The sequence below is a fragment of the Cervus canadensis genome, chromosome 5 (genome assembly GCF_019320065.1).
Source record: "Cervus canadensis isolate Bull #8, Minnesota chromosome 5, ASM1932006v1, whole genome shotgun sequence".
Lineage (NCBI taxonomy): Eukaryota > Metazoa > Chordata > Mammalia > Artiodactyla > Cervidae > Cervus > Cervus canadensis.
In genome coordinates this window covers 35,999,490-36,020,088 of record NC_057390.1, presented here as the reverse complement: position 1 = coordinate 36,020,088, position 20,599 = coordinate 35,999,490, and the positions used below count along the sequence as shown (strand labels likewise).

General features: G+C 38.3%; 1 protein-coding gene across 2 annotated transcripts in view; it reads right to left on the bottom strand.

Annotated features, from left to right (window-relative positions):
• EML6 (EMAP like 6) overlaps positions 1 to 20,599 on the bottom strand; it is a 277,140-nt gene that overhangs the window by 149,412 nt on the left and 107,129 nt on the right. For both annotated transcript variants that reach the window (XM_043468569.1, XM_043468567.1), the window contains exons 5-7: positions 9,771 to 9,839; positions 2,929 to 3,114; positions 210 to 345 (exon numbers count right to left, since the gene is read on the bottom strand). In XM_043468569.1, coding sequence (XP_043324504.1) covers positions 210 to 345; positions 2,929 to 3,114; positions 9,771 to 9,839 — 391 coding nt within the window. The remainder of the gene's footprint in view (positions 1 to 209; positions 346 to 2,928; positions 3,115 to 9,770; positions 9,840 to 20,599) is intronic.

Below are 20,599 nucleotides of genomic sequence, written 5' to 3'. Positions count from 1 at the left end.
TACCTACAGATACCTTTGTGAAAATTAGGAAAAGAGGTATCCATTTACTTTCAACATATTTTTAATCTTGTATTCATTACATTTATGTAAACTGTCTTAAATCCTTAATGGAGTAACATGGGATAAGAGAAATATAAATACACATTCCCACACTGTATTTAACACTTTAATAAGAGCTATCAGTAAGTATTAATTAATACATGCATTACCTTTATATCCTTGTTCTGTCTCCCTGAGATCAATTTTGGTTATTGGTTTGAAATCAGTATCCCATAATCGTATACACCCATCTCGTCCACCAGTAGCAAAGCCTTCTTCACAAGCATACATGCTGAAGATTCCAGCCTGTTGATTAAGGCACATAATGCTGTAATCATTCTAAATAGTCATTATATTTGGATCTTGATAATTAAAATATAAAACAAAAACAAAACAAAAATGAAGACAAATCCCCTGTTCTCTATTGAAATCCTGGCAATAGAACAAGTAGCCATTTGTAACATCCATTTTAGCTAAAATCTAGCTAGATTAAAAATTCATAATAACCACCAAAGCAAACTAGCTCAAGTGCTCCTTTGTTATGATGATACAAACTATGGAATGTAAAAAAATTTCCAAGAATTCCTTGGCTGAAGCAGATACAGAAATAATAAATTTCTTTCTGTGACAACTGATCATTATAAAGACAGTGGTGGGGGTGTTTCATATAAGTGAAAGTTGCTCAGTCATGTCCGACTCTTTGCAACCCCGTGGACTATACAGTTCGTGGAATTCTCCAGGCTAGAATACTGGAGTGAGTAGCCTTTCCCTGCTCCAGGGGAATCTGGGATCTTCCCAACCCAGGGATCGAACACCAGGTCTCCTGTATTGTAGGCAGATTCTTTACCAGCTGAGCCATAGAGGAAACACAAGAACACTGGAGTAGATAGCCTATCCCTTCTCTAGCGGATCTTCCCAGCCCAGGCATCAAACCAGGGTCTCCTGCATTGCAGGCAGTTTCTTTACCAACTGAGCTATCAAATTCCTTCCCAAAACAAGTAAAGATATGTGGGTTAGGAACACAAACACTTCTATAGATACAACAGAAGAAATGCATCCCAATGAGTTCAAGTAGGCACTATCTGAGCCTAAATGAAAGCATAAGTTACTCTTATGTTAGCTTGTTAAGCATCAGCTGAAGATGCTTTTCACATCTGATATGGTTTAGGAACTTAAAGCTGCTTTTTCATGGGAAAATGTGCTATAAGAGTATAATGTTGACATAATATCCAGTGTAAAGAGAAATCAGGTTACTAAGGCCGGAAAAGTTGGCTTAAAGCTCAACATTCAGAAAACTAAGATCATGGCATTTGGTCCCATCACTTCATGGGAAATGGATGGGGAGACAGTGGAAACAGTGTCAGACTTTAATTTTTTGGACTCCAAAATCACTGCAGATGGTGATTGCAGCCATGAAATTAAAAGACGCTTACTCCTTGGAAGGAAAGTTATGACCAACCTAGACAGCATATTAAAAAGCAGAGACATTACTTTGCCAACAAAGGTCTGTCTGGTCAAGGCTATGGTTTTTCCAGTGGTCATGTATGGATGTGAGAGTTGGACTGTGAAGGAAGCTGAGAGCCGAAAAATTGATGCTTTTGAACTGTGGTGTTAGAGAAGACTCTTGAGAGTCCTGTGGACTGCAAGGAGATCCAACCAGTCTATCCTAAAGGAGATCAGTCCTGGGTGTTCATTGGAATGACTGATGCTGAAGCTGAAACTCCAATACTTTGGCCACCTCATGCAAAGAATTGACTCATTGGAGAAGACCCTGATGCTAGGAGGGACTGGGGGCAGGAGGAGAAGGGGACGACAGAGGATGAGATGGTTGGATGGCATCACCGACTCGATGAACATGGGTTTGAGTCAACTCCGGGAGTTAGTGATGGACAGGGAGGCCTGGCGTGCTGTGATTCATGGGGTCGCAAAGAGTCGGACACGACTAAGCGACTGAACTGAAGGCAGGTTCTTTATGAATGAGGACCAATACTGACCTTTTAATTGTTTCAAGAGCTGTTTCATAATTACCAAAGCCAAGAAAATTGGTCTTCAACATATGAGAAAGGTCTAAAATTTCATAGTTCCTTTGCTAAGAGTTGCTTAAACTTGTTTTCATGTTCACAGTAATACAGCATCAGTTTGGAGGCAATAAGTTAAAGGTCTGCTGAGTTTCTGATATTATTTTACCAAATTTCCACTTATTACAACAGACTTTACCTTTCACATTATCTCCCCATTCTTCTGGGCATTTTCACTCTATCATCTGTAGATACAGCAATGAAATTACTTTACTATATGTCAAAATTGAGCGTAGTGTTTCAGTATTAAGTTTGTCCTTGTTCTTACAGAGCAGACCATCAAAAGAATTTATCAATGGTTTCCGCTTGCATTTTAAGAACTTGTGGTGGGGACGTGGAGGTGACACTCCCTCACTCGGGGTGAGGAAAATCTACCTTTCTAGCCACTATAAAAATAATAGTTGTCTCCACCATGTTGGCCACAGGCCAGCAGCAGTGACATCATTCCAGGTCCACTGAGTCACTGTATGTATTTTAACAAAATCTCCAGGAGATTCATAAACATGTAAAAGTTTGAGAAGTGCTGGTCTATAAGATGAAACTGACAATGAAATACTTCTAGTTTCTGTGAAACTGCTGCTTATAAATTACACTAATCAGCCAATTGATAGAGGTAAAGGCTAATGAAGTTATCATGCTTTTGAAATATTAAATTCTTCTAAGTGAACAAAAATAATTAGGGAAATCTTTCATGACTTCTGCATATTCAGCAGAATTAGCTAATACTAAAGCAACAGGGAAAAAATACAGAAATTTGTGACATTAACTTATTTAATAAGTAATTTACAAATTTCCATATGAGAATACTTACACTATGCGCTCCTTGAATGGTGCGGACTAAATTGAGCCCTTTCCAGACATAGATGTCGCCGTTTAAAGCACCAGAGTAGGTGATGTCTTCTTTGGCACATGCAAGGCAAAGGATGGTCTGAAGATCCCCAGTTTTGCCAAATATTCCTCTTTTTGCAGTCAGGGCATTTCCACAGAGTGTCCAAAACTAGAACATAAGTGATAAATAATCCAAAAACAGTCTTCTGATGCATCTCACTATTGGTATTATTGGGTGATGTTTCAATACATTTTACATAATTTTCTAGAGCTGAACTATAATAAATATACAGGCTTCCCAGGTGGCTCTAGTGGTAAAGAACCTGCCTGCCAATGCAGGAGACATAAGAAACACAGGTTTGACCTCTGGGTTGGGAAGATGCCCTGGAGAAAGTAATGGCAAGCCACTTCAGTATTCTTACCTGGAGAATCCCCATGGACAGAGGAGCCTGGCAGGCTATGGTCCATAGGGTCGCAAAGAGTCGGACACAACTGAAGTGACTTAGAACACACATAATAGATATACATAATTTAACTTGTTTTGCTATAACAGTAGAAATTGTAAAACATTTTAGCCAACTACTAGCAGTAAAAAAAAAATTGTAACAGTACATTTTAAACTTTCAAAGTCCTAAAATTCCAAAACTTTGCTAAATGTTTAATGTTCATTTAGTATAAAATGCCAATGTTCTCAGAATTGGGATAAAAATGGATGAATCATGTTTTTGTTTCATTTCTTGCCAAATTAAAGCACTAGGGTAGGTTTATCATAGAGAAATTTAGAAACAGAGAGAAGTAAAAGAGGAAAATTGACATTATTCCCAATATTCCAACATGTCAATATATCTTCTAGGTATTTTTTGATGTATATATGTTTTTTAAAATAATTTCTAATTAAAATGATATAAATTTGTAAGTAGAAACATTACTCAGAAATATGTTTCTAAATATGTTATATTTCATATAGTCAAATAATTGACTAGGCTTCTCAGTTTTAGCTGCATAATTTATTATGTAGACAATCATAAGCATAAAGGCGGAGTTACTTTATAGATGGTAGCAGGAAGACTCCTATGGTTATGTTGAAATTATTTCACTTTGACACAGTTTTTTTTTTTCAGTACGTGAACTGGTATAAATTTACTGCGATGTACATATGTAGCCTCACAATTTATAAAGCCTCTTTACACATGTTTAGTCATTTTATCTTCATAATATCCTCACAAATAGGCTAAGACAGATGTTATTAGTATACTCATTTGGAAGCGAAAGAAGGCATAAGTGACTTGCCGAAGGTTCAACAGGAGTTATACATGAGAAAATATTGAAATATTTGTCTTGAGAACTTTAAATATAATAAAGAAGATACATACAAAACAAAAAAGATCATTTTAAAGCAGCATATTCTGACTTACATACAAGTGGTAAGGAAATTCTAAGACAGAGAACCAGAATTCTCTGGAAAGAGCAAGAATAGGATTTGAATCAGTGGTGAGGAAGAAACTGCACTGTGGATTAGGAGAGTAGGGTTAGTTACACGGAGGTGACAGGAAATGTGTGAGGAAAACTCAGAGGCAACCTTAACACTTGTGCTTGCAGAAGAGGAAAAATAATGGTCTTCGCAGAGTAGATGGGAATCCAAGGAAGCAGTTCTAGATGGCTTCACCATCCAGGAGGGCCAAGGGCTCAGGCAACTGTGTAGGTGGTGGCTCTTGAGAGGATGAAAGGCAGGTGTGCAATCATTCAAAAAAACACAAGATTCTTCTCCATTAAATGTCAACTCTGGGAATTTGTTTCTTCGGCTATTAATATTTTTACCAAAAAGCACTAAGGTATACATCAAAAGACTAAGAACAATCTAGGGACGGATAGGTATATGCTTTGGGAAAGCATGTAAGTATTAACTTTGAGCCTGAACAAACTATGAGATATGAACGACTACTGGTTGTACATACATACATGCCAAAGAACCTGCCCTTCCACAGGTGATACTTAAGGCAGACATTTTTCATTCTTTTTGTCCCCATGCCTGAAAACTAAAAGGAGAGTAACTATTCGGTAATTATTATCCCTTTGACTTGGGATGTGCATTTTGGCCCAAGTTACTGAAATATTTCTAGATGGACAACCACACACACAAAAAAAGACTGGTATCCTCAGACACAAAGATTTTTCTGATGAAATCACCCAGTCAGATGGTATAATGTCAACATGAAACATTCCAGATGATCAAATAATTCTCTAAAAAAGACATACATAGCTGTAATACCAAGACAGGTATGAAATTTTCTGCAGAAGATAGCAAGTCTGAGATGCTATATCTTTTTGAGAAGCACTACATGTTTGGAAAACTGTGACAGATTAGTGAAGCAACACCCCATTAAACTCACATTAAATGAAAAGACACTGTTTATCTTCTCCAATCTCCATTCACAGATTGTAATGCAAATTCTGTTAGAACTGCAGGTACCTGGGAGCTCATCTGGCCCTCAGTAATCCCTAAGGTCCCTTCCGCCTGCGACTAGACAACCAAGCAAAAGCAATAATATCCAACAAACATGGTAGATTCATTTTCTGCAAAACCAATGAAGCAGTTGATGCTCCACTGCTACTGTTTTTCAAGCATTTGTTTCAGGTAATTGTAATTTGCCTGTTTGCTGAACACTGGGGATTGCAAAACGAGAAAGGATTTTATTGAGTTGGCCAAAAAGTTGTTTGCTGAAATAAATGCACTGCTTTGCTTCAACAAAAATCAGCTCTCTGCACAAGGATTATAAAGTATTTATGAAGCCCTAAGGACATGTGATAGCTTTGAATAGTAGAACCTGTACACTCAACTTTTTGTCCCCTGCTTTTTCATTACTTTTTATTTTGGAAGAAATTTTATGTTATTGTAAAATAATTTTAAAATACAGGGAAAATTTAAAAACCATCGACTCACTACTCAAAGATAACTGTTTAATATTTTGGGAGAGCCTTTCAATTTATTTCCTACATGAAAAAATATTTTTAAAGTAAAAATATCAAAGCCTCAAATTTACCCCACTCAGAGGTTGACTGTTCATAGATCTTAAATATGCCATTAAATAACATTAAGCAGTCCTCTAAAACATGACTTATAATGATTGCACAGTATTTCTTCATATGCATATACCAAATTTTATTTAACTACCTGGAGGCAGAGGGTTTCAAGTCTTTAGTTTTATTTGCTATTGATAAGTTATTTAGTAATGGACCAGTGCTTGGTTCACACTCCTAAGAATTTCCTTGGGTTAAATTACAGGATATAAAATTATTTGCAGTCCTTACTTTGGCAGTACACATAGTAAAACTGGGATGAAACTGTTTCGAAGGGTGTCAACTTTTCTAAGGCAATTGACAGGCATTGCCAAATTTCTAGACTGAAAGACCTTATTCATTTACGCTTCCATCAGCAAGGTTTGAGAGGGTTCATTCCCCAAATCTTTCTCGATACCAGATCATCTTTATTAAAAACACTGCTATTTTAAGTGTCTATTACTTAGTTATAGATGAGATTTAATATTTTCAAGTGTCTATTAGCAGACAATCAATAAAAACAAATACTTTTGACACTCTTTGTCCATTCTGTAGATTTGCTAGAGGTCTTTACATTTCAAGAACAAGTCAACATTCTACGCTGTTGCTTATACTCTTCTAGTTTGTGATCTGCCTGTTTGTTTCTTGAGGGTAGCAGGAAGGTAAACAGAATGTTTTAATATTTATATAGTTGAACCTATCATTATTCTTTGATAGAAGAAACTTTTACCCATTAGGGTATGGAGAAGCCATTCTGGCTTATACCTGATTTGGCCTGAACTTTATGTGAACTAGAACAGCTTGACTTGTGGCCTATTAAACATATGTTGTACATCTGCTTTAACCATTAAAGAATGCATTATCCAGAGGTAAAGAATGTATTTTTTGAAGGTAGGAACAAATGCCTCCCTTCCATGATGCCCATGCTACTACTCCTATGAAGACAAGGTTCCCTTCCCAGATTCCAAGGTCATGCTGTCTCTGTGTATGCACTAATCTGAAATTATGAATAGTGGAAGTGACAGTGTTAGTTGCTCTGCTGTGTCCGGCTCTTTGCATCCCCATGGATTGTAGCCTGCGTCTCCTCTGTTCATGGAATTCTCCAGGTAAGAATACTGGAGTGGGTAGCCATTCCCTTCTCCAGAGGATCTTCCCCACCCAGGGATCAAACACAGTCGCCTCCGTTGCAGGCAGATTCTTTACCCTCCGAGCTACCAAGGAAGCCCACATCTCTGTTGAAACCTTGAAGGAAAATACCTGTCATGTTTGATGTATGTATGTTCTTTGTTTCAACAAAATATAAAAGTGTGTTGAAAACTATGTTTCTTCAGAATGCTTTCTTCCTTGGTGGAGCCTGCACTCCTGGGCTAGTCCTCAGCTTAGCTAGAATAAAACTCCCTTCCATTTCTTACTATGTATTGTTTATTGGTTATTTTTGTCAAATACCTTTATGGTTTCTTTATTTACTTTTACATTTAAAACTACCTTTCTCCAACTGGAAAGAAATTAAATATTTACTTATACATTCCTCTAGTTATTTTAGAGTTTTTTTAAACATTTAACTCTTTAATTCACAAATAGTTTATTGCAGTATATGCTATGAAGTAATGACATACAACAAGAATAACAAACTGTTCTAGTGCCCATTTGTCAGAGATAGTATTATACCCTAAATTGTCATTCATATTAAGGTCTATTTCTCAATTTAGTTTCTTTTTTGTTGGTGTTTATCTATCTTTACCACAGCCTTATTTTAATATTTGAAACTTCATAGTAGGCTTTAGTAAATAGTAGTGCATATTCTTTTTTTTTAATTTATTTTTTAATTGAAGGATAGTTGCTTTACACAATTTTGTTGTTTTCCATCAAGCATCAACATGAATCAGCCATAGGTATACATATGTCCCCCTCCCTCTTGAACCTCTCATGTTACTTTTCATTACTCTTTTTTTATCCCGAAGTTGTGGCTATTCTCACTCTTCATTCTCATAGATGAACTTATTCATGCTAAGTTGCTTTAGTCATGTCTGACTCTTTGTGACCCTATGGACTGTAGCCCACCAGGCTCCTCTGTCCATGGAATTCTCTAGGCAAGAATACTAGAGTGGGTTGCTATGCCCTTCTCCAGGGGATTGTCCCAATCCAGGGATCAAACTTGGGTCTCTTACCTCTACCTGCATTGGCAGGTTTCTCTGCCACTAGTGCCACCTGGAAAGCCTATAGATAGATTAACTTAGAATAACTTAAAGGGAAATATTAGATAATAATAAAGTTTATAAAGATTTTAATTGAACTTGTATTAAATATATATTAACTTGGAGATAAATAATGCATTTATAATTTTTATACTTCATGTCCAAAATTAAAGTTCTCTTTCCCCATTTGCAGAAGTCTTCTTTTTTTTTTTTTTTTGCAGAAGTCTTCTTTTACATCCCTCTGTAAAGTTTTATGCACATGAAAGTGCAAGGGCAAGTCACTCAGTTGTGTCTGACTCTTTGTGACCCCAAGGACTGTATAGTCCATGGAATTCTGCAGGCCAGAATACTGGAGTGGGTAGTCTTTCCCTTCTCCAGGGGATCTTCCCAACCCAGGGATCAAACCCTAGTCTCCCGCATTGCAGGCAGATTCTTTACTAGCTGAGCCACAAGGGAAGCCCAAGAATACTGGAGTAGGTAGCCTATCCCTTCTCCAGAGAATCTTCCCAACCCAGGAATTGAACCAGGGTCTCCTGCATTGCAGGCGGATTCTTTACCAACTGAGCTATGAGGGAAGCCTGTAAAGTTTTATAATAGTCTTTAAATTAAATCTTTCACATTTCTTGTTATATTTACTTCTGAGCATTTTATCATGTGTCTCTTTCAGCATTAAGTAGGAATAATGGAAAGGATCATGAAAAACTAGACTAAAAGAAGAACAAAAGAACTGGGAAACAGGAGGCGCTGGTTGGAGGAATAATACAGACACCTACTCTGATTGTACAGAAATGCACGATTTTTATATCAGCAGAGATCAACATATGCTCTATTCAGCATGTAACCTACCTTTATAGTCTTTTATTTACGGACTTTATTTTCTATTATCTACAAACTCATAGTCAGAAGATCCCAGGACATATCCCTGGGTCCAGGGAAATTTTTGCTATGTCAGAGCAAAGACTGTTGATGGTGTTAATCGTGCTACCCGTGTAACAAAATAGAGAAGCAAATAGACAGAGGCAGGTCCTGGGCCACTAGCAGTATTACAGGCTGTGTAGTCCACAGGAAAACGGAGGCATTTAAAAGCCAGTGGCCCATGGAGGTTTGTGCTATGTCTCTCTTTCTTTCTATACCCAACATAACATGGCACCTTTCTTCTAAGAGAACATAGCAACATGTCAAAAAAGTTTTGACATGTTGCTATGTTTTGACATGCAATATGTATAAACATTCATAATGTAAAAACTTAATTCACAAACTTAAAATCAGAACTGTTTTAAAACATGCAATTCTGAAAGTATTGAGTCTTCTTTATAATATGCAATTGATATAAAGTTTCCTTTTTAGCTACCAGCTGGGCATTTTGCTTGATTGTTGTTACACAGCATTTCTGAAACAGAGGCCCATCAGCTGAAGTAAGCAGGCTTCAGGATCAGAGATGCAGGTAAGAAGCCTCTAAATTTAAGGGGGGAAATGTAAAGTTGAGTAGTTTCTCAATACCAAATTATACACATAGACATCTAAAATTATTTTCATATGAGGTACCCAAATTTCTTTTCAATAACTGCTTTACCTTTATATGTTTCACTCCACAGCTAACCACTCTGTTTGGCTGATATGGATCCCAGGAAATATCAAAAATCTGTTTAAAAAAGACAGAAAGTTTCACATTCATGAGTTTTTGTCTTCTTTAAGATACTGTCCAATTGCCAAGATTCTACCCTCACACTCAGAACACAAGGTCATCCACACAAATGAAGGATTTGGCTCTGGAGATGAGTCAGGAATTGCTAATACACATTTTATCATTTTGTGTCTATTTACCTTAGACCTGAATGGAGAAGAAATAATTAACCATAAACACTGAGAACAAACTAGTATCACATTTTTAACTTTACCAGGGTAAACAAACCGATGATTTAGGATCATTCATCAAAATTTTTGGTTCTCTACAATGTTTAACACTTTTGAGATAGAGTTACAATAAAAACAAAGAGAATGGCAATTGTTTAAAGTGCATATTACCCCAGGCCCATGTCAGAGATTCTGATTTAGTGGATTGGAAATTGGGTGGATTTAGTTGGATCACCACATTCCACTAATTTAGTAGAAATTTAGTGGGTCAAGCACATGCATTTAAAAACACAGCCCAGAAGACGCTGATGTAGGTGGTCCATGGATCACATTCTATTAAGCTCTAACAGAAAGAAGGACCAATCGTCAGAGGCAGAGACTAACCAAAGAAAGAGGCTGCTATCACATAGGAAGGAGCTATTGCTCCAATCATCAGACAAAGGAGGAGAACCTTTGGTTAGGTAGAAAGAAACAATTATGAACCACAAAAAGAGCACTGAAGCCTGAAGCTCTCTGAGCTCAGGCAAGTCTTAGCATCTCTAAACTTAACCTCACCTTCTCAAAAATGAATGAGTCACCTCAGTTCTGCTGTGAGGTCAATTAAGATAATGTAATGTATGTATGATCATTTTGAAGACTACAAAGCACTGATTATATAAATTAGTGCTAGTTATTGAGTACTTTAGCCACTAAAATAATCTTGAAAAATCATCTGCCTATAATCAACCAATAATAATTCATACTGACAACAGTAATAAAGAACAAAACTATGTGATACAAATTATGGAGCCTGGGAGAACAGTGTTCCAAAAATGGTATTTCATTAAAACATTCTGGGTCCTTAAAGAGTTCTCACTAGATAGCACTGTACTTTTTACAGTCTACTCCTAACTGGAAAGTGTACAGTACATTAACAAAACAATAGCAAAATCATTTATTGATGCAGCCTGACTCAACTACTTTATAATATACAATGGGATCATAAGACAGCAGGAACAGTAATATCCAAAATGCAAGGGATGAGCAAGAGACAAGGCGGCAGAGGAGAAGGACTTGAACTCAACTCCTCTCATGAAAACACCAAAGTCACACCTAACTGCTGAACAATCATTTATGAAAAAGACTCAAATTACCCACCCCCCAAAAGTCTACACCCAAAGACAGAAGAAGCCATAACAAGATGGTAGAAGGGGCATGTTCACAATATAATCAAATCACATACCTGCTGGGTGGGAGACCAACAAGCTGGAAAATAATTATTGGATTGGCCAAAGAGTTCATTTGGGTTTTCTGTAATACGTAATGGAAAAACTCAATTAAATTTTTTGACCAATCTAATATATCAGAGGTTCTCCCACAGGAGTGAGTTCTGAACCCCATGTCAGGCACCCCAGCCTGGGTGGTCTGGCATCAGGAGAGGGAGCCCTGCGAGCATTTGGCTTTGAAGGTCAGTGGGGCTGGAGTGCAGGAGCGCCACAGAACTGGGGAAAAGAGAGACTCCACTCCTGGAGACTGCACACAAGGTTTCGTGTGCACGGGGACCCAGGGCAAAGCAGTGACTCCATAGGAGCTTGGGCAGATCTACCAGTGGGTAGACCCTTCAAGGAAGGGTCTCCTCAGGAGGCAGGGGGGTTGGCAGTGGCTCACTGTGGGAGCAAGGACACTGGTGGTGGAGATCCCCGAGAATATTCACTGGCATGAGATCTCCTGGAAGTGGCTATTTCGGTTGCCATTTTGGCACCAAGACCTGCCCCACCCAACAGCCTGCAGGTTCCAGGGCCAGGATGCCTCAGGCCAAACCACCACCAGAGTGGGAAAACAGCCCCGCCTACTAGCAGACAGTCTATCTAAAGCCATCCTGAGCCAACAGCGGCCTACAAACACACCCCTTGACATGTTCTGCCCCCCAGAGAGACAAGACCCAGCTCTACTCACAAGGGTGCAAGCACTAGTCCCTCCTACCAGAAAGCCTGCAGACACCAGAATGAAGAGGAACTACAGTCCTGCAGCCTAAGAAACAGACACCGCAAACACAGAAAGTCAGACAAAATGAGATGGCAGAGAAATATGTTCCAGATGAAAAAACAAGATAAAACCCCAAAAGAATAGTTAAGTTAAGACAGGCAATCTACCTGAAAAAGTACGCAGAGTAATGATAGTAAAGACAACCTAAGATCTCAGGGGAAAAAAAATGGAAGCACAGGCTAAGAGGATACAAGAAATATTTAATAAAGACTAGCTTTAAAGGTCAGAGATGAACAATAAAACAATTGAAATGAAAAATGCCTAGGAAGAATCAATAACAGAATAAATGAGGCAGAAGAATAAAGGAGATGAAAGACAGACTGGTGGAAATCAATGCTGCAGAAAAGAATAAAGAAAAAAGAATGAAGAGAAATGAGGACTGTCTCAGAGATTTCTGGGAGAACATTAAATGCACCAAATTCACATTATAGGGGTCCCAGAAGAAGAGAGACAGAACCTGAGAATATATTTATAGAGATAAGAGCCAAAAACTTCCCTAATATGGGGAAAGAAACACTCATTCAAGTCCAGGGAGTTCAGAGAGTCCCATACAGGATAAACCCAAGGAGGAACACATTGAGACACATAGTAATCAAATTGACAAAATTTAAAGAAAAAGAGTAAAAGCAAAAAGCAACATACATATGAAATCCCCATAAGGTTTACCAGCTGATTTTTCAGCAGAAACTGCATAAGGGAGTGGCACAATATAATTTAAAGAGATGAAAGGGAAAAACCTACAACTAAGAATATTCTACCCAGCAAGGCTCTCATTCAGCTTCAAAGGAGATGTCAAAAGCTTTACAGAGAAGCAAAGGCTAACAGAATTCAGCACCACCAAACCAGTTCTACAAGTGCTAAAGGAAGTTCTCCAGTTGAAAAAGAAAAGGCCACAGGTAGAAACAAGAAGATTATAAATGGGAAAGCTCACTGGTAAAGGTAAACATAAAGTAAAAATAGGAAATTTTCTACACACAAAGCTGGTATCAAACCAGCAATCATGACAAGAGAAGAACACACATGCAGGATTTGGAAAAGGATTTGAAACTGAGAGACTACTAACTTAAAACAATTGTGTGTATGTGTGTGTGTGTTTATATATGTGTGTGTGTATATATATATATACATACACACACACACAGACTGCTATATTAAAATCTCATGGGAACTGAAAATCAAAAATACACGATACACACACAAATAAAAAGCAATCCAAACACAATACTAAAGATAGTCATCAAATCACAAGAGAACAAAAAAGGTAGGGAAGAAAAAAGACATACAAAAACAAATCCAAAACACTTAAAAAGATGGCTCCAACCAAAAGATACAGACAGGCTGAATGGATACAAAAACAAGACATATATATATATGCTGCCTACAAAAGACCCACTTCAGATCTAGGGACACATACAGACTGAAAGTGGGGGGATGGAAAGAGGTATTTCACACAAATGGAAAGCAAAAGAAAGCTGGAGTAGTAATATTCATATCAGACAAAATAGACTTAAAAATAAGGACAGTTACAAGAGACAAAGAAGGACCCTGCATAATGACAAAGGGATCAATCTAAGAACAAGATATAAACATTATCTAAGAACAAGATATAAACATTATAAATATATTAATATATGTACCCAATATAGGAGCACCCCAATATAAAAGGCAAACACTAACAGCCATAAAAGGAGAAATTGACAGTAACACAATAAGGAAACACAGTTCTTAAATGACACATTAGACCAGATGAACTAATTATAAATCAATCACAAAAAAAAACTCATAAAAAACACAAACATGTGGAGGTTAAACAATGTTACCAAACAACAAAAAGATCGCTGAAGAAATCAAAGAGGAAATTAAAAAAATACCTAGAGACAAATACCAAAGAAAATATAACAACCCAAAAATTATGGGACACAGCCAAAGCAGTTCTAAGAAGGAAATGTATAGCAAGGTAATCTTACCACTGAGCTACCTGGGAAGCCCTCAGTGGTTTAAAAAAAAAAAAAAAATGCACCTGTGATGCAGAAGACAGGAGTTCAATCCCTGGGTCAGGAAGATCCCCTGGAGAAGGAAATAGCAACCCACTCCATTATTCCTGCCTGGGAAATCCCATGGACAGAGAAGCCTGGTGGGCTATAGTCCATGGGGTCACAAAAGATAGTCAGATGTGGCTTAGTGACTAACTGACTAAATAATAGCAACAACAATCTTACCTTAGGAAACAAGCAAAATTTCAAACAAACAGCTTAATCTTACAGCGAAAGCAAATAGAGAAAGAAGCACAAACAAAACCAAAGTTAGTGGAAGAAAAGTAAACAAAGATCAGAGCAGATAATTGAAATACAAAGAAAACAATATAAAAGATCAATGAAACTAAAAGCTGCTTCTTTGAAAACATAAACAAAATTCATAATCCTTTAGCCGGACTCCCATCCAAGAAACTAAACCAGTCCCAACCCTGCTTAGCTTCCAAGACCAGGCGAGATCAGGCAGGTACAGGATGATATGGCCATAGACTAGCCAGGCTCATCAAGAAAAAAATTAGAAATGAAAAAGGAGAAGTTACAACTGACACCACAGAAACACAAGGGATCATAAGAAACTACTATAAGCAACTATATGCTGATAAAATAGACAGTCTAGAAGAAGAAATGGACAAATTCTTAGAAAAGTAAGCCTTCTAAGACTGAACCAGGAAGAAATAAAAAATATGAACAGACCAATCACAAGTACTGAAATTGAAACTGTGATTTAAGAACTTCCAATAAACAAAGAGGGAGACAGAGGATTAGATGGTTGGATAGCATTACCAACTCAATATGAGTTTGAGCAAATTGCAGGAGATAGTGAAGGACAGGAAAGGCTGACATGCTGCAATCCATGGAGTCGCAAAGAGTTGGACATGACTTAGTGATTAAAAACAACAATAAACAAAAGTCCAGGAACATATGACTGCACAGGTGAATTCCAACAAACATTTAAAGAACTATCACCTATCCTTCCGAAATTCTTCCAAAAAACTGCAGAGGAAGAAATACTCCCAAACTCATTCTATGAGGCCAGAATCACTTTGATACAAAAACCAGATAAAGATATCACACAAAAAGAAAATTACAGGCCAGTATCACTGATAAATTCCAGAAAAACACCTACTTTTGCTTCACTGACTATGCTAAAGCCTTTGGCTGTGGGGATCACAACAAACTGGAAAATTCTTAAAGAGACGGGACCACCAGACCACCTTAACTGTCTCTTGAGAAACCGGTATGCAGGTCAAGGAGCAACACTTAGAATCAGATATGGAACAACACATTGGTCAAAGTTGGGAAAGGAGTACGACAAGGCTGTACACTGTCACCTTGCTTATTTAACTTGTACGCAGAGTACATCATGTGAAATGCTAGGCTGGATGAATCATAAACTGGAATCAAGATTGTAGGGAGAGATATCAACAACTTTAGATGTGCAGATGATACCACTCTAATGGCAGAAAGTGAAGAGGAACTAAACAGACACTTGATGAGGGTGAAAGAGGAGAATGAAAAAGCTGGCTTAAAACTCAACATTCAAAAAATGAAGATCAGGGCATCCAGTCCCATGACTTCATGGCAAATGGAAGGCGGAAAAATGGAAGTAGTGACAGATTTTATTTTCTTGGGCTCCAAAAATCACCGTGGATGATGACCACAGCCATGAAATGAAAAAACACTTGCTTCTTGGAAAGAAAGCTATGACAAACCTTGACAGCATATTAAAAAGTAGAGACATTACTTTGCCAACAAAGATCTATATAGTCAAAACTATGGTTTTTCCAGTAGTCATGTATGGATGTGAGAACTGGACCATAAAGAAGGCCGAGCACTAAAGAACTGATATTTTCAAACTGTGCCGGAGAAAACTCTTTGAGAGTTACTTGGACAGCAAAGAAATCAAACCAATCAATACTAAAGGAAATCAACTCTGAATATTCATTGGAAGGACTGATGCTGAAGCTCCAATACTTTGGCCACCTGATGTGAAGAGCCAACTCACTGGAAAAGACCCTGATGCTGGGAAAGATTGAAGGCAAAGGAGGGAAGCAGCAGAGGATGAGATGGTTGGATGGCATCATAGACTCAATGGACATGAGTTTGAGCAGACTCTGGGTGATAGTGAAGGATAAGGAAGCCTGGAGTGCTGCAGTCCATGGGGTCACAGAGAGACACGACTGAGTGACTGAACAACATCAAATCACTGCAGAATACAGACGCAAAAATCCTCAACAAAATACTAGCAAATTCAATCCAACAATACATTAAAAGGATCATACACACCATGATCAAGTGGGATTTATCCCAGTATGCTAGGATTCTTCAACATCCACAAATCAGTGTGATACACCACATTAACAAACTGAAGATTAAAAACTACACAATCAACTCAATAAATGAAGAAAAAAATTTTTTGACAAAATTCAACACCCATTTATGATAAAAAAATAAAAATAAACTCTCCAGAAAGTAAGCACATGAGGGAACCTTCTTCAACACAATAAAGGTCCTATATGACAAACCTATTGCTAACATCATTCTCAATGGTTTAAAACTGAACACATTTCCTCCAACATCACGAATAAGACAAGAATGTCCACTCTCGCTAGTTTTATTCAACATAGTTTTAGAAGTCCTCACCATGGCACTCAAAGAAGAAAACTAAATAAAAGGAATCCAAATTGGAAAACAAAAAGTAAAACCACCACTGTTTGCAGATGACATGATACTGTATGTAGAAAACCCTAACCACTAGATCTCATTAATGAATTCAGTAAAGTTGCAGGATACAAAATTAATACATACAAATATTTTCCATTCCTATACACTAACAATGAAAGATCACAAGGAGAAGTTAAGGAAACTATCCTATTTACCATTCCATCAAAAAGAACAAAATAACAAGGAATAAACCTAGCTAATGGCAATCTACTCCAGTATTCTTGCCTGGAGAATCCCACGGACAGAGGGGCTGGCGGGCTACAGTCTGTGGGGTCGCAAAGAGTCAGACATGGCTAAGTGACTAACACTAAGGAGGCAAAAGACTTGTACTCAAAAAACTGTAAGAAGGTGATGAAAGAAATCAAAGTTGATACAGACAGATGGAAAGATATAGCACATTCTTGTATTAGAATAATCAATATTGTTAAAATGACTATACTACCCATGGTAATCTACAGATTCAATGCAATTTCTATTAAATTACTGATGGCATTTTTCACAGAATTAGAACAAAAAGACCCAAGATGGACGGGTCATGGAGGAGAGTTCTGACAACGTGGTCCACTGGAGAAGGGAATGGTGAACCACTTCAATATTCTTGCCTTCAGAACCCTATGAACAGTATGAAAAGGCAAAAAGATATGACACTGAAAGATGAACTCCCCATGTTAGTAGGTGCCCAATATGCTACTGGAGAAGAAAAGAGAAATAGATCCAGAAAGAATGAAGACACTGAGCCAAGGTGAAAACAACGCCCAGTTGTGGAAATAAAGTCTGATGCTATAAAGAGCAATTGCATAGGAACCTGGAATGTTAGGTCCATAAATCAAGGTAAATTGGAAGTGGTCAAACAGGAGATGGCAAGAATGAATATCAACATTTTAGGAATCAGTGAAATAAAATGGAGCAGAATGGGCAAATTTAATTCAGATGACCATTATATCTACTACTGTGGGCAGGAATCCCTTAGAAGAAATGGAGTAGCCTCACAGTCAACAAGAGTCTGAAATGCAGTACTTGGGTGCAATCTCAAAATGATCTCTGTGTGCTTTCAAGACAAACCATTCAATATCACAGTAATCCAAGACTATGCCCCAGTGACTAAAGCCAAAGAAGCTGAAGTTGAACGGTTCTGTGAAGACCTATAAGACTTCTAGGACTAACACTGAAAAAAGATGTTCTTTTCATCATAGGTAACTGGAATACAGAAGGAGGAAGTTAAGAGATACCTGGAGTACCAGGCAAGTTTGGCCTTGGAGCACACAATGAAGCAGGGCAAAAGCTAACAGAGTTTTCCCAACAGAACATGATGGTCATAGCAAACACCCTCCTCCAACAACACAAGAGACGACTCTACACATGGACATCACCAGATGGTCAATGCTGAAATCAGACTGATTATATTCTTTGCAGCTGAAGATGGAGATGCTCTACACAGTCAGCAAAAACAGGACCGGGAGCTGACTGTGGCTCAGATCATGAACTTCTTAGTGCCAAATTCAGACATAAATTGAAGAAAGTAGGGAAAACCACTAGACCATTCAGGCATGACCTAAATCAAATCCCTTATGATTATATAGTGGAAGTGACAAATAGATTCAAGGGATTAGATCTGATGGACAGTGCCTGATGAACTATGGATGGAGGTTTGTAACACTGTACAGGAGATGGTGGTCAAGACCACTCCCAAGAAAAAGAAATGCAAAAAGGCAGAATGGTTGTCTGAGGAGGCCTTACAAATAGTTGAGAAAAGAAGAGAAGACAAAGGAGAAAAGGAAAGATATACCCATCTGAATGCATAGTTCCAAAGAATAGCAAGAAAAGATAATACAACTTTCCTGAAAAGACCCTGATGCTGGGAGGGGCAGGAGGGACAGGGACAGGAGGCAGGAGGAGAAGGGGACGACAGAGGATGAGATGGCTGGATGGCATCACTGACTTGATGGGCATGAGTTTGAGTAAGCTCTGGGAGTTGGTGATGGACAGGGAGGCCTGGCGTGCTGTGCTTCATGGGGTCGCAGAGAGTCGGACACAACTGAGTGACTGAACTGAACTGAAATGATCAACGCGAGGAAATAGAGGAAAACAGTAGAATGGGAAAGACTAGAGATCTCTTCAAGAAAATCAGAGATACCAAGGGAACATTTCATGCAAAGATGGGCACAATAAAGAACAAAAATGGTATGGACCTATCAGAAGCAGAAGATATTAAGAAGAGGTGGCAAGAATACACAGAAGAACTATACAAAAAAGATCTACATGACCCAGATTAACACAATGGTGTGATCACTCGCCTAGAGTCAGACATCCTGGAGGGCCTTAGGAAGCATTACTACGAACAAAACTACCGGAGGTGATGGAATTTAAGCTGAGCTATGAAGGATGATGCTGTGAAAGTGCTGCACTCAATATCTCAGCAAATTTGGAAAACTCAGCAGTGGCCACAGGACTGGTAAAGGTCAGTTGTCATTCAAATCCCAAAGAAAGGCAATCCCAAAGAATGTTCAAACTACTGCACAATTGCTCTCATCTCACATGCTAGCAAAGTAATGCTCAAAATTCCAAGCTAGGCTTCAACAGTATGTGAACCAAGAACTTCCAGATATTCAAGCTGGATTTAGAAAAGACACTGGAACCAGAGATCCAACTGCCAATATACACTGGATCATAGAAAAAGCTAGAGAATTCCAGAAAAATATCTACTTCTGCTTCATTGACTACACTACAGCCTTCGACTGTATGGATCACAACAAACTATGGAAAATTCTTAAACAGATGGGAATACCAGACCACCTTACCTGCCTCCCGAGATACCTGTATGCAGGTCAAGAAGAAACAGTTATAACCAGATATGGAACAACAGACTGGTTCAAAATTGGGAAAGTAGTACATCAGGGCTGTATATTGTTACCCTTCTTATTTAATTTATATGCAGAGTACATCATGTGATATGTTGGGATGGATGAAGCCCAAGCTGGAATCAAGATTGCAGGGAGAAATATCAATAACCTCAGATATGCAGATGACACCACCCTTATGGCAGAAAACAAAGAGAAACTAAAGAGCCTCTTGATGAAAGTGAAAGAGGAGAGTGAAAAACCTGGCTTAAAACTCAACATTTCAAAAAACTAAGATCATGGCATCTGGTCCCATCACTTCACAGCAAAAAACATGGGAAACGATGGAAATGGTGAAAGACTTTATCTTCTTGGGTTCTAAAATCACTGCAGGTGGTGAATGCAACCATAAAATTAAAATACGCTTGCTCCTTGGAAGAAAAGCTGTGACCAACCTAGACAGCATATTAAAAAGCAGAGACATTACTTGGCTGACAGAAGTCCATCTAGTCAAAGCTATGATTTTTCCAGTAGTCATGTATGGATGTGAGAGTTGGACCATAAGGAAAGCTGAGCGCCAAAGAATTGATGCTTTTGAACTGTGGTGCTGGAGAAGACTCTTGAGAATCTCTTGGACTGCAAGGAGATCAAACCAGTCAATCCTAAAGGAAATCAGTCCTGAATATTCACTGGAAGGACTGATGCTGAAGCTGAAGATCCAATACTTTGGCCACCTGATGCAAAGAGCGGACTCATTAGAAAAGACCCTGATGCTGGGAAAGATTGAAGGCAGGAGAAGGGGATGACAGAGGATGAGATAGTTGGATGGCAGTACCAACTCGATGGGCATGAGTTTGAGCAAGCTCAAACTTCCCTGGTGATGGACAAGGAAGCCTGGCATGCTGTAGTCCCGGGGGTCGCAAAGAGTC